At 44.3% G+C, this 14,344-nt stretch overlaps 1 protein-coding gene across 4 annotated transcripts; it reads left to right on the plus strand.

Annotated features, from left to right (window-relative positions):
- Positions 1-41: 41 nt before the first annotated feature.
- rbbp6 (retinoblastoma binding protein 6) lies at positions 42-13,943 on the plus strand. 4 transcript variants are annotated; one of them, XM_076266110.1, is made up of 17 exons: positions 42-1,348; positions 2,169-2,268; positions 2,412-2,448; positions 4,526-4,570; positions 6,382-6,470; positions 6,553-6,649; positions 6,805-6,947; positions 7,148-7,320; positions 7,429-7,532; positions 7,652-8,031; positions 8,165-8,243; positions 8,326-8,386; positions 8,478-8,649; positions 8,734-9,147; positions 9,334-9,453; positions 9,542-11,470; positions 11,574-13,943. In XM_076266110.1, exons 1-17 carry the CDS (start codon positions 1,183-1,185, stop codon positions 13,195-13,197), a joined length of 5,733 nt encoding a protein of 1,910 aa, XP_076122225.1. In that variant the 5' UTR covers positions 42-1,182; the 3' UTR covers positions 13,198-13,943. The 4 variants fall into 4 exon arrangements, with proteins under 4 accessions (XP_076122225.1, XP_076122227.1, XP_076122228.1 ...); XM_076266112.1 differs by having other exon boundaries at positions 8,493-8,649; XM_076266113.1 differs by having other exon boundaries at positions 8,508-8,649.
- Positions 13,944-14,344: the final 401 nt, after the last annotated feature.

The following is a 14,344-nucleotide window of genomic DNA, read 5'->3' on the forward strand; positions in this document are numbered from 1 at the left end:
CGTTTTGCACATGCGCACTTTATTTCCTATACGCATACAAGTAGCCCCTGCGATCGTTGCGGAAACCCCAAATGATACTCAACTGTGTCTGTGAGGAGGTTATTTTTGTCGTTGGGTTGAAGACGAATAGCGGATTCTGTTTGATGATTGAACGGTTGGATAGAGGAGATCATCGTTAAAGATGTTTTTGTAAATATATTTTAATAAAATCAGTTCTTTAAACGTTCGTTTTGTTTTGACTAAGCGAATCAGCCCTTCTGCTAGCGGGACTACATGATAGCCAATGTTAACTTGCTAGTCAGCGTAGCTGCTACGTCGTTTTTTGTTTTGGAAACGTCAAGGAAGCTGGGAGGCCATTTTGAGGCCTTGTGAGATCAACGAAGCCTTCAAGTCTGTAATTTCCTTTCTTTTTTCATGTTTGTGTTTTCCGAGGAGCGTGTGACTTGGATATCTGGACTTCCGTTGACATTGGACTGGATTGCCTAACTTGGTGACTAATAACGTTACACGGTTGCTCAATTGACCATTGGACTTTTCGGTCACTCATTCAAGGGACTTTAAACGAAACCTGATGCCAACTGAGATTTCTACAATTGCTTTCTTGGAACTCTTAACATTATCGTTAACTGTACGGACAGTTGAGCAACAACATTTCATTGTATCAAAAATTGGGACATTTTTACTTTGCGGTGCTTCATCCTGAAAGCATCGCATGGACTCTTGTCACGAATGCTTCTGGAAGATCATTTGTTGTCATGGCACTGATTGTGGCGAACTGAAAAAAAGAATTTATTCAACATACAAATGACAAGATTTATTAACCACTGAGTTAACTTAGCTGTAGGCAGTTGAACATATCCGTGGGGAATACACACGCTAATATTTTCTTTATATTTGTTGATTTTACACCAGTTTTGTCTTGTTGGGTGGGTAGAAAGCTAACGGTGGGTAGCAAGCTATCATCAACTTGCCACCCTCACAATTTTGGCCATGTTTGGGGCCGAGATTAGCAGTTAGCAAAATGGGCAAATCATAGGGTTTGTTGCTAGCGCATTAGCTCGCATAGCTAATCGACTGGTTTTCTGTGTTTTAGCATTGTATTTCAAACAAGGGCCATTCTAACTATTCGAGATATAGGTGACTATTTTTGTTGGTTAATCGATAGCAACGCATTTTTCCAACATGTCGTGTGTTCATTACAAGTTTTCATCAAAGCTAAACTATGACACAGTCACATTTGATGGCCTTCATATCACGTTGAGTGATCTGAAAAGACAGATCATGGGCCGGGAGAAACTCAAGGCTGCTGACTGCGACTTACAGATTACCAACGCCCAGACGAAAGAGGGTAAGTTCCTAAACCAAATAAATGATCAACGTTAGGGTGATTTGTTGAGTTACATTTGGTATTGACATTGCTGGCTAGCAGTTCTAGTTGTCCAACATCATCGCTAGCATTCACCAGGCCAATCAACGCTAGTAACAACGCGGGCTAACGTTTTCACTTTTGGTTTCCTGATAACAAAGGGTGACTCTTCATTTGACCAACTTGTCAGAGGGTTTGCCAGTCGCATCAATGGCTGTCGGTATGGGCTAATCCAATTGTCCCTCGGTGAATTCAACAAGGGTGCTGCATAAGTTGAATCAGCAGCAAGTCAATGTATTGGCACGTGTGTTTAACGGTAGTTGCATCAGCCTGCACTAGCTCAGCTAGCTCTTAGCCATCATGGCTTCTGCTAGCTTGCTAATACATGCACCGAGAACAGCCCATACCGTGACCGCCATTACAGAGTATACCGGTTGATCACTTTGTTAACTTGCTCGATTTGAGTACATTAGATTGTCATCTTTACATATAAACTGAATGAAAGAACACATGTTAAGATGGCAGTACACATGGCTTCCTGTTTGATATTAAGTAACGTTAACTTCCAAACTTATGTGATTGCCACCTGACATAACATAAGTCATAGGCATCAGGGTTTGTAAGATTACACTGGAGAATAAATAAATGATTATGCTTTGGTTGGGCCCTGGCACGGGTTCCTTTAGCCAATGTTACAACGTTTGTCAATAAACGTAATCCTCTGGCCACAGAATGAAAGTCGGTTGTCGTGGTTAAATGTTACTGTATGTTAATGTACTGTATGCTACTCTATGTTTTTCAGAGTACACTGATGATGGAGCGCTTATACCAAAAAATTCTTCTGTCATCATTAGACGAATCCCAATTGGTGGTGTCAAGGCAACAAGTAAAACCTTTATTATGTAAGTTGAAAGGGTTGTTGAAACGTTAACTAACTTAGTAATACGTCTTATGTGATCATCTAACTGTAATTGCAGTTAGATGCAAATGTATGGTTCTTAAGTATGAAGTTAATAACGTTTTGTATTTTTGGATCTCCCTATAGTGATCGATCAGAAACTTCAAGTGGACCATCAAAAGCAGTATGTAAAAAACACTCCCTTTTGTTCAATTCATAAACTACACTACACTCACAGTATTTTTGTTCAACAAATAATACACTAGTTTCATTTATAGTATAAACTTAGCCCATTTTAACCCAAAACCACAATGTGGTGTGTGGTGGTAGCGTTTTATAACATTGTAATGTTTTGAAATGATGCTTTTATCATTTTTGAGCATAATCCCATAATATGTAATAAGTGTTAAAGTGCATGTCACACTGCACTGTATTTCACATTGAAAACCAGGTTATAATTGAATTCTGTTGTACAGAATTATGTATTTGATCATTCAAATTCTAATGGTTATTGGACATGGCATGTTCAGTCTGTCTGTCTTTGAAGTGTTACATCTGTAAAAGTTTTTTTTTTTTTTTTCTTTTTAAATAAAAATTGTGTTTTGCCTTTAATTTCTCTTTGTATCACACAGCTCAATGTCTGACTTTCCATGTTTAAAGACTTTGGTTATGATAAGGGACAAGTATCGGTCTCATGCCTGTTTCTGTACCCAACTGTATGTGCTAAATGGATTAGGACTCGCCCTCATAAAACTTCATGTAGTTTTCCTAATCTCAGATAATTAGGGTGATGAGCAAACTTTGTGTACTTAATGTTAAAGCATTGATGGAATTGATGTATTTTCACTCCCAACATGAAATCACACTTGAAACCAGAATAATTTCTGTAGTATTTTATAGGAAAGGAGCCCCCCCTTTTTCTTCTAATTCTTTTTTAATATGCTCATTTGGATTTTCACAGTAACACCTACCTGATTTTCCTTAAAAAAAAATGCTGACTATATATTTTGTGGCTTGCACCAATAGTGGTTATTAATGATGGCAAAAAGACGCATACTAACATGTCATGAATGATGTGCATTTTGATCTATATATAAATTTATCTTTAAAACCAGAAAGATGCCTATTACAATCATTTTTTGAGTTACAGTATTTGTATGCAGTGCTGTGCATCGAAGCATGCCGCTTATAATTGCACAGCGATTCTTCTTACAATAGACTTGTGATTAGTGATGCGGATGTTGTGAAAAAGAATCTGTATGTCTTGGTACATTGTTGAAGTCAAATGAGATGGTAGATTTCTTTTGAAAATATTTAAACTGGGTTTTGATGTACAATACAAGCCCCTTAGTTTAGAAATATTGCGAGATGTAGAGAAATTCTGCTAACAAGTTGGTGGGTGGTTGGGTTTAAGGGTTGTGTATTATTTTGCTCTTGCTGTAATTAAAAAAAAACATGTTATTTTTCAAAACATGCTACTAATATATCTGCTGCCATTGTCGCACTGTTGGTTTACTTGTGGTACGTGTACATTTGATCCCTGACAAAGGGTTGGTCTGATTTCATTACTGACATAAATCTTGCTCACATAGCTGATGCATCGCAGTTAATAACTTGCTGAGCTATGGATTTTTGTACCATGGGTATTTGACAAGTGTATTGTTTACACAAACTGATCGGTTTCAGTGCTGTGTATGATGATGAACACAACTTTTGTCAATAAAATACCTCTTGTAACTTTACTGGATACCTCTTGCAAGGCCCTGTGTGTTCACTGGTGAGAGCCTTATCTGGTCTGGCAGCGTATTCACTGTTCATCTCTTGCAAACAACAGTGTTAGCTTTCTTGTAACCACTTAAGTGGAGAGTTCTGTTTAGATACTCCATTAGTTATCCAGCAGCTGTTCCCAGTTAATACCTATGTATAATTTTTTTTTTTATTTGGTCAGTCCTTGTATGACCGTAGGAGAGACCGATATTTTGGAAACATTTAAGCAGCTTCTCTGCCAGACGGAAATATCGGGTTGTCTACAATATTAGCTGTGATTTGTTTTATTTTTTCTCTCTCTGTAATATTCTGCAGTATACACATTCAATACCACTGTGTTACATTTTTGGTGCTGAAGTCTTTGAAGTCCTTGTAGAGTGCATTCTTTTCTGTCTCAGTTTTGGATGGCCAGTGTCTACCAGTGGGGCGACATTCCACTTTGTTCCTTATTGCAATAGTAAACTTGTTTTGTCTTCTAATTTTTCCACAAACAGATTGATGATTCTCCTGCAACAATTTCATTGGCCCAGCTCTCAAAGGTATACCAATATTGCCCTTTGTTCGTTGCTGTCTTTTGAAGTGTGTCAAATGCAATGTTTGTGGATATGTCTGTCCATGACTATTTCTAGCTCGTTATTGTCTGCAATGACCGTTTTGTTGTGAAAATTGAAATTATGTTAATTGCAATTTGTGAAATTTACTTATGGTTTCATGGTTGGACATATCCCCCTGTAGTGATGTAAACAATATCTCTGTGCCAGTTCACTGTGTTCCATGAGATGTTTTATGTTCTGTAAATTATCTTGTGTTGTGGTGTTCATGTTATGTGGTGACACTGTAGTGGCCATATCTTTGTCTTGAAGTGGGGGGGAATGTATACCTTCAGTAGACAACTGCAACTTGTGTAGGCCTTGGTGTAGCAGAGGAAATGATTCAGCGAAATCAGAACTCTGATGATTTAAGGCATTTTTGCCATTGGCTTATGATGTGCTTAATTAAGTTGAAGTACGCAGAACCATTTCTTCTGCTGCAAGCCGCCATCCTAATCCTCTGTTAAATGTGATTCACTAGCAAAATGTTGCAAAGCAAAGCATTCTTGACGCTCAGAAAGTTTGCCTCTGTAAATGTGAAAAGTGAATCTGATCAGCATGAGTATCATTTAATTATACACCTCCAGTGACCGAAATGAGCTGGCTGCTGTTACTGATCTGTGTCCATTGAAATGCTGTGTTAATTGTCAGTCAGTGTTTTGCTTTTGTGCATGCCTTTATCCTGTAAAGAGTCAGCTAATGTGCCTCTCCGCTGCTGTGGAGGGGAGTACACTTAAAGCCTTGCGCTTGCCAAGCCAAGTCCTTTGGCTAGAAGATGGGAGGTTTTTGTCCCCCAATTCAACACTCCAATATTTTATTATTCCTGGGCCGTGCACCCCACTGAAGAGATTTGCCCCTACAGTTTTATTTCCCTGTGTGAAACAGACTTTTCCTCCAGAGCTACGTCTTTTTTCCAAGTTACCCCTTACACAAAAGACTTACATCAGCGCTGATCATTTTTGTTATATAATGAAAAGTGATCTGAGTACTTCAGATACCACAAGGCGATACAATACTGCACTTTTTTTAATGACTTTGTGTCATGGACATTTGGAATTACAAATCGCTGTCGTCTTGTCTTAGCTGCCGTTAGTGCCATTTTGAAGCTGATTATCTGTATGCATTAGTATAGACAATGTGGAACAATAATTTTCCTCCTTGTGTATTTGTGGTTTTAATTATACATTTTTTGCTTTGAGGATAATCATTTCATACTGAAGCACCTTTTAATTATTATAATTTTTTTTTTTTGAAGTAATGTGTATTGGTGAATAAACGGCTTAACCATTTTGCTCTTTTCATGTATGCGTGGAATTCAGCAGCTAAATCTCTTAGACCCTGGGCATTACTGGGAGCGATGAGTGTAATATGTCTCTGTAGATTAGAAAGTGTGAATTCTGCCAACTGTTTTTTTTTTTTAATGCATCTAGTGTCAGTGCTTTGCTTTGGCACACTATAGCTAAACAAGCTGACAAGTCAAAGTTATTCTCAAATCTATCTGTTGAAGAAATACGTTTAATTTAAACTTTTACTCATACTCTGCCAGTTTGAACAGGGGCTAACAGGCAAAAGTGATGCCATTGCAGTGATGAACCAAATTTAAGGCTCAAGATACTCCCCGACCGCTTCCTATTGGAGAGCAACGTTCATGGAAAAGGCAACCTGCTACTCTTTACAGGATAGGCGTGCGTTTCAGGAATTGAGTGTAGATACTTAATGCCATGACCATTTTGTCTATGAAAACATTGCCTGTTAAACAGACCGCCAATCTTGCGGAGGCGAACGCATCTGAGGAAGATAAAATTAAAGCCATGATGTCACAGTCCAATCATGACTATGATCCCGTACAGTAAGTATGTTTTTCTCAGTAATGTTCAAGTGATTTGAATGTGTGGGGAAAACCGAATATAACACGAGCCTTGTTTGAGCAGTTACATGAAGAAGCTTGTAGGACCTCCCCCTCCAAACTACACTTGCTTTCGATGTGGGAAGAATGGACACTACATCCGGAACTGTCCAACAAACGGGGTAAGTGGGTTTTCTTTATATTTGCGTGTCATTTTTCTCCATTGTATGTTTTGTGAGTATTCTAAGCGAAGTATGTGTATCCATTAAATGTTGTGTTTTGTGTTTACCCTCAGTCTAACCTGAGAAGTAATCATTTATCATGTCTTGTGTGCCAGCAGGACAAAAGTTTTGAGGCTCCACAACGGATCAAAAAAAGCACAGGAATCCCTCGAAGCTTCATGATGGAGGTGGATGACCCAAGCATGAAGGGAGCGATGCTTACAAACACAGGACGCTATGCCATCCCCACCATAGACGCGTAAGAGAATATTGAAATTGTGATCGCTAATCCTAATTTACTTGAGTGTTGGTTTAGTGTTTTGTACAATTCAAAATTATTATCCGAGCGGTGGTGTATCTGACATTAGTTTTACTGATCATCTGTGGTAGGTATAAGTAGGTACAAATTTGTAGCTGTCCATTTGGGATTTTAAATATTCTTCTATCACTGCACTATAGGGAGGCCTATGCTATCGGGAAGAAGGAGAAGCCCCCATTCCTCCCTCAGGAACAGTCGTCTTCCTCAGAGGAAGAGGACCCTGTTCCGGACGAACTGCTCTGCCTCCTCTGCAAAGACCTCATGACTGACGCAGTGGTAATCCCCTGCTGTGGGAACAGCTACTGTGACGAATGTGAGTCTTTTCAGGTCACCTTTGCTTAACCACAAGGTAAAGTTCTGGGTGATCTCATAGATTGACACTGTCTATTTTCTCTTATGTTTTCCTCTGCTGCTGCTACAGGTATCCGTACTTCTTTGCTGGAGTCAGAGGAGCACACGTGTCCCACCTGTACCCAATCAGACGTCTCCCCAGATGCCTTAATCGCCAACAAGTTCTTACGCCAAGTAAGACCCTGAAGTGATCTCTGCCAAATATTTCAGATCATTGTCTTCCTGTGTTTAGGTTGGCATGATTGAAAAATAGCATTAATTAATCATTTTTGACACATTTTTCCCCTCACTAGGCGGTGAACAACTTCAAAAATGAGACCGGGTATACCAAGCGGATCAGGAAGGCAAATCAAGCCCAGGCGATGGCACAGGCCCCCCAGCCCCGTATTCAGCGCCCCGTCCAGGCTGTCCGGCCCCCCACCTCTCGCCAGCAGGACCCCCTGATGGCCAACATGCCGACCCGGCCTGCGGCTGCCAACACCCCTCCCCACGTTCCATCAGCACCCTCTGCACCAGCACCCTCAGCTGTCACCCAGCAGGCTTCCAGCACCCCCCCTCCATCCAGCACCAACCCCTTGGTGAGCAGTAATGCCTCCCCCAGTGCAGGCAGCTACAGCCCTGCAGTGTCCTCTCCGCAGCGCCCTGTCAAGCAGGAGGACGACCCAGCACCTAGGTGAGTGATATTCAGACTTCCTTTACCCACCTCTGTCTTGCCATGGAGGGGAATTTTGATGGCATCAAATTTTACAGTGCGTTCATTTGTGCGTTCGTATGTGTTTGCAAAACGTTGTATTTTTATCCTGCAGGGAGTCTGACCCAATGGTACCGGTCCCATCTGTGACCGTCTCCACCGATCAATCTGGTCCACCTCCTCTCATTCCAAAGGTGAGTGTCTGCACTAGACCATCTTAATGAATGACTCTTAAATTGGATCTTTTTGGTTAACAACTCCATGCACTGTCTGTAGGGATTCCAGGTTCAAGTACTTGGACAGCCACACCAGCTTGGGCACCCTATGCAGAGATCAGGTGAGATAAACAGTATGTCCCATTGATGCCTTTGTATTGAATAATAACAATCAACACTGACTAGTAAAACTGTTATTTCTGACATGAATAGGTGATCCATTCAAAGGTGATCCATTCAAAGGTGATCCATTCAAAGGTGATCCATTCAAAGGTGATCCATTCAAAGGTGATCCTTTCAAAGGTGATCCTTTCAAAGGCCATCCAGGAGGACCACCCATGAGATCCAGTGGCCCGAGGCCAAGCGGCCGATCCGGATGGGATCCGTAAGTACTGCCACAAATGCGGTCCTGTATGATCTCATTGCTCTGTAAATGTGCTTAAACTGATCCATCATATATGTGTTACAGCCCTTCTGGCAGAGGTAGGATGCACAGTGACCGGCCACCACGCTCACAAGCACCACCTGTCCAGCCGCCGCCACAGCCGCCCCAACAGCAACCGCAGCAGCCCCCACTGCAGCCGCCTCCTGTGGCTCCTCATGTGTTTGGGGTCGCACCTCCCGCCCTCTATGCCCCACCTCAGCTTCCCATGCCTCAACCACCAAACGTGGTGCCCCCGCAATACCCCATGCCGTTCAACCCCGGTCAGCAGCCTGCGCCCAGCTACAATGTCCCCCCTCCCGGTTATCCCCCAGCTTTGCCCAATGTGCCCGCTCCCTGGGTGCCACCTGGAACCCAGCCTCCCGTAGCCACCCCTGTGCCACCAACACCGTTTCTGTCCAGGGAGGAGTTCTACCGGCAGCAGCGGAGGCTTAAAGAGGAGTGAGTGCTTTTTGAATAAGCCTGCCCTTTGGGGATTCACAAAAAATAATGTGTCAAAAATGTGTTTCTTAAACTCTTTTGTCAAATTTCATCTCTATTGTGTCCTTGGTGATGTAGCTTGTTGACTGTTTCCCTTTTCCTGTGTTTTAACTGTCAAGTTTTTTCCTTCCTGTTTTTGGTAAATAGTTCCCAATGTCGATTCGTTACCAGGGAGAAGTCTAAATTGGAGAAGTTTACCAATGACTTTGCCAAGGAGCTGCTGGAGTATAGAAAGATTCAAAAGGAAAGGAGACGATCCTATTCTAGGTTAGTATAAGTCAATTTGAGTATTATTCTGTATGTTGTGATTGTCATACATTATAGAAAAAAATTGATCATGTTATTCTTTTCATAGGTCCAGGTCTCCATACAGAGGCTCATCCTACAGCGGGTCATCCTACAGCTACTCCAAGTCTCGCTCTAGGTCCCGTTCTCCTAGGTCTCGATCGTACTCCCGATCAATCAGCCGCTCTCGCTCCCGGTCACGCTCTCGCTCCTATTCTCGCTCGCCTTACTCCCGCCGTGGAAGGCCCCGCAGCCGTAGCTACCGTTCCAGGTCTCGATCACATGGCTACCATCGCTCCCGCTCCCGTTCCCCCTCATTCCGTGGTCGAGACAGTGGGCCAGTGAGTAGTGCACCCTACCGGTCACGCTCAAGGTCACCGCCACCATACAGGAGCCATAGCCCTAACAAGAAGCTCGGCCCTCCGCCGCTCCTTGACCTTGACCGTGACCGCAAATACCCAGGGCGGTTCAGAGACCCAATCCCATACGACCTCAAAGCCTGCTATGGACGGGAAGTGGATATGTCCGACCCCTATGAGAGGGAAAGGTACAAGCAGTGGGAGAGGGAGTACCGCGAGTGGTATGAGAAGTATGGCAAGTCCTACCACAATGTTCCATCTGATCAGCCCAGAGGCCGGGCACCCTTAGTGCCGAGGGACCCATACACCCCTGAGCGTTTGCCCTTGATGCGCCAAAGAGAGAATTCTCCCTATGCACGAGGGCGCAGAGATGACTACTCCCCACCTGCCCAGGGCCACTCAGGCAGTGGAAGCGGAGGACCCAGAGGTCGCAATGCAGCTGCTGCAGCAGCAGCCGCAGCAGCAGCAGCAGCAGCACTTACATACCAGGAGCGGTGTGCTAAGGAATATGGCCTCCTTCCGTTACCCACTGCTGGGCCCAGCAGAAGGAGCATTGGCAAGGAGCCCCTGAAGGGGCCCAAAGACAGAGAGCCGACCCTCAGCAGTGCTGCTGTCGACCCCAAAGGCCTGAAGCACAAGAAACACAGGAAGAAGAGGAAGGGTGACGATAGTGATATGTTCAGCCACTCTGACTCCATGGACGACACAAGAAAAGATGAGCGCAAAGGGGATGGTCCTCTAATGGCTTCCAGTCGTGATGCCACTCCTGTCAGAGACGAGCCCATGGACGGCGCTGCAGTTACTTACAAAAGTGCTTCAGACAAAGAGAGGAAGGAGAAAACGAAGAGCAAAGTTGAGAAGGTGAAGCGGAAAGCTGAGAACAGTGCCTCAAAGAAAGAAACATCTGGGAAGGCTACCAAGTCCTCCAGGGATAAAGAGATGGACATGGAGCGTGATTCTAAGACATCTCTGGCTGAGCCTCCTTTCAAACGAACCAGAGAAGACCCTCCTCACAAGGCAGAGACCATCAAGCCATCCACCTCTGTGAAAGAAGAGAAGGCTCCATTGTCTCGCAAAGTATCAAGACCAGTAAAGCACCATCAAGACACTAAACCGGTCAAAGATGAACCAAAGGCCAAGAAGGACCCGGTAAAAGACTCGACAGCCAAACCCGAGAAAGTTCTTACCAAAGAGGTTAAGTCAAAGAGGGACATTGAGAAAGCCATTAAAACTGAGGAGAAGCCATCTGTCAAGGCAGCCGAAATCAAGCAGGAGAAGAGGAGAAGGAAAGATGATCCAGGTTCAGGGAAAGAGCTTGATTTGGGCTCAGTGAAGTCTCCACGAGTTGATGTTCCTGATATGGCTAAGGGCTCACCAAAGCCCAAAGCTAAAGTAGAGACTGAGAAGCCATCAGAGAAGGAGAAGGTAAAGCCTGCGATCCCACCTCTGATGGACATCAAACCAGGGCCTCTGAGGAAGATCAAGATCAACCGTGAGATTGGGAAAAGGATCAGCACAGACACGGCACCTTCACCTGAAGCCGTTGATGTCCCCCCAAAGAGCCGACCTGACAAGACGAGGGGAAAGATGCGTCGGAGAGTGCAGGCTGCTGACGGTTCGGTCCTGGTGGACTACACGAGGTAAGCTGCTGGAAATCAAAAAGTTATATCCTGTTATATCTGAATCATATGCTTAAATGCATTGGCTAATGAAGGCATCGCTTTTTTTGTTTATAATTCACAGCACTAGCTCAACTGGAGGTAGTCCCGTCAAACGGATGGAAGACAAGGCAGATTTGAGAAAGACCGTAGTAAAGACCCTTGAAGAATACACCAATGACCGCACCTCTGCTGCTGAGGATGAGATTGTCTTGATCCAAGTGCCACGCTCCAAGTGGGAAAAGGAGGACTTTGAGTCAGAAGAGGACGAGTCAAAGGAAATGGCACTGAATCGCAATGGCAGTCGTGCTGGAACGGATGCCCCTCAAAAGCCACTCCCTACTGCTGCTGTGAAAGTGAATGATCAGGCAACCCCCCCAGGAGAGAAGGCTCTCGCCTCTTCCAAGGAAAGCCAGATGGAAGCCAAGCCAGGTAAAGACTCCACACCTACTGACCGGGAGAGGGAGGAGAAGAAGGAGACTGAGAGAGACAGGGAGAAGGATAAAGAAAAGGAGCGGGAACGGGAGCGGGACAAGGAGCGGGAAAAAGACAGAGAGGACCGAGAGCGAGGGAGGGAGAGGGAGCGAGAGCGCCCTGCCTCTGACCGCGAGTCTTCCGAGAAGAGAAAACCCCTCGGGTCCAATGGTGACCGGGAACGGGAACGCACCCAGGAGCGAAGCAGTGACCATAGCAGTGAAAAGGGCTCCTCTTCTTCGACCCAGTCTTCCCTCAGGGACCGCCAGTCAGACAGACCTGATCCAGCCTCCCGCAAGCCTGTCAGCAGGGATCACACCACTGCCTCCTCCACTGACCGCAGGACCGACCACCGCTCAGGTGGAAGGGATCACTCCGATACCAAACCCAAAGACGGCAAGCCTAGAGATCCCGCTAGGAGGAGGGACTCCCCACCTCCCACTTCAAGAGGAAGGGACCGGGAGGCTCACACTGAGTCAGCCAAGCGCTCCTCCACCAGCGATGGCCACAGTACTGAGCCAACGGACAAACGGCAGCACCAGAGCGCGCCCGAGTCGAAACGCGCTGCACCTGAGGAGCACAGGACGGAGCGTCCGGTGAGTAGAGAGGGCCAAAGCACAAGGCATGTGGACAGTCGGCCCAACCGGGACCGGGAGCACAGTGGACACCGCACCCCTGACAACAGGATGTCTTCACCCGAGGTTCGGGTTGAAGGTGCAAGAGGGGCCGCCGCCCCCGCTACATTACGGGTGGAGAGAGACCACCCCAAAGTCAAGCCCCCGTCGGCCCGGTCCGCACGACTCTCGTCCGACCTAGGCCGCGAGACGGACGAGGCTGCTTTTGTGCCGGACTACAGCGAGAGCGAAAGCGAGGCTTCGGACACGGAGAGCAGGGCGGAGGCCAGGGGAAGAGAGCGGGATGGGGACAGCAGTGCCTCGCCCAGCCAGAGCCAGAGTCCCGCCGGCAGCCATGCGCGCAGCAGCAGCGCCAGCTCCACCGGGAGCCAGCCAGACGGCAAAAAGAAAAAGGACAAGAAGGACAAAAAGGAGAAGAAGAAGCATAAGAAACACAAGAAACACAAAAAGCATAAGAAGCACGTGGGCAACGAGTCCGACGCAGAGCAGAAGGCACAGAAACACAAGCATAAGAAAAAGAAATCGAAAAAGAGCAAGGACAAAGACAAGGACGAGAAGGAGAGAGCAGATGACCAAAAGGAGGATAAAGTATCTGTATGAGAATATTCAAGTTGAGCCTCGGACATTATCCACACAACTTTTTTTTGTTTGTTTTATTTTTTATTTCTTAAATGTGGATGTAGATACGCAGACTTTACTTTTTCCTCTTGCAAGGACTACTGCTCTGCTCAACATTTTCAGACTTTGGGAACTGCTCACCAACTTAATCTTTGACCATGCTCATATTGAATGCAGTTGTTATGAAGATTACTACTTGAATGATTAAGATTGATGCGTTCTCTTAGGCACCTAGGGCTCCTTACAAATGACTGTTTTAATTTTGTTTTATGTATTTATTTTTTGGTTTCCTCAAGTTTCAATGAATTTGGTTACAATTCCACATACCATTTAAAAAAAGAATAATTTGAACAATATGTTGTAGAGGAAGCACTTTAGAGATGTGAAAAATGAATGTTACTGCCTTGTTGCAGTTGAAAATCCATGCCCTTTCATACCTCGTATCTTACAGTCTATTAAAAAATAATCATATCATAATTATGCCATTATGAAAGCATTCATACTTGTGGAACTGGATAGTGATCTTTTGGCATCGGGCACATAATAAGGGTGTGGGCTGATTTTTGCACTGTGAATATTTCCTCTACTTTGAAAACAAAATAAAAATATTTTATTTTACATAGCCTTCACATTTAATTTAACTTAGCTGTTTTTTTTAGTTGTCTTTTTTTTTCTTTTCTTTTTTGAGTTTTGAAGGTTAATAAAATTGTTTTGCAGCAAATTAAAAATTCTGTTTGTGTCTGTTTTTATTTATTTATGTGTTATACAACAAAGTCTCCAGTTAGTTTAATTAGTCGTAAATGGTCTAAAGGTTAAACAAATGGAATCATTGAAAACTACCAGGGGAGAAGTTTGATTGTAACTTGCAACTTAACACTAATTACTTCAAAGTTACAAGTGTCAAAGATCTTTGCTGACTCGATCATGGGCCGATGTCCGTCATGTCTTCAAACTTAGAAGTCTAAGCTAAATAGTCATTGCAACAATAAAAGTATTTTCACCTTTGGTTACCAACCGAAATAGCCTTTTTTATACGTTTCCTAAGCGTTGCTCTTACAGAAAGTCAATGTGTATCGAATCGTAACAGGAGAGGGAAAGGTTAGAACACCATGTTCACCAAGTGCTCTGC

This window comes from Alosa pseudoharengus, unplaced genomic scaffold, assembly GCF_046254945.1.
Source record: "Alosa pseudoharengus isolate Yale_2024_CS ecotype anadromous, Long Island Sound unplaced genomic scaffold, YU_APseudo_1.1 YU_APseudo_1.1_scf_4, whole genome shotgun sequence".
Lineage (NCBI taxonomy): Eukaryota > Metazoa > Chordata > Actinopteri > Clupeiformes > Clupeidae > Alosa > Alosa pseudoharengus.

Excerpts from the sequence above, each read along its gene's own strand:
- rbbp6 (XM_076266110.1), top strand. The coding sequence starts at position 1,183 with ATGTCGTGTGTTCATTACAAGTTTTCATCAAAGCTAAACTATGACACA. Across the intron at positions 1,349-2,168 it reads CAACGCCCAGACGAAAGAGG|AGTACACTGATGATGGAGCG; the intron begins GTAAGTTCCTAA and ends TATGTTTTTCAG. Across the intron at positions 8,387-8,477 it reads GCACCCTATGCAGAGATCAG|GTGATCCATTCAAAGGTGAT; the intron begins GTGAGATAAACA and ends TGACATGAATAG.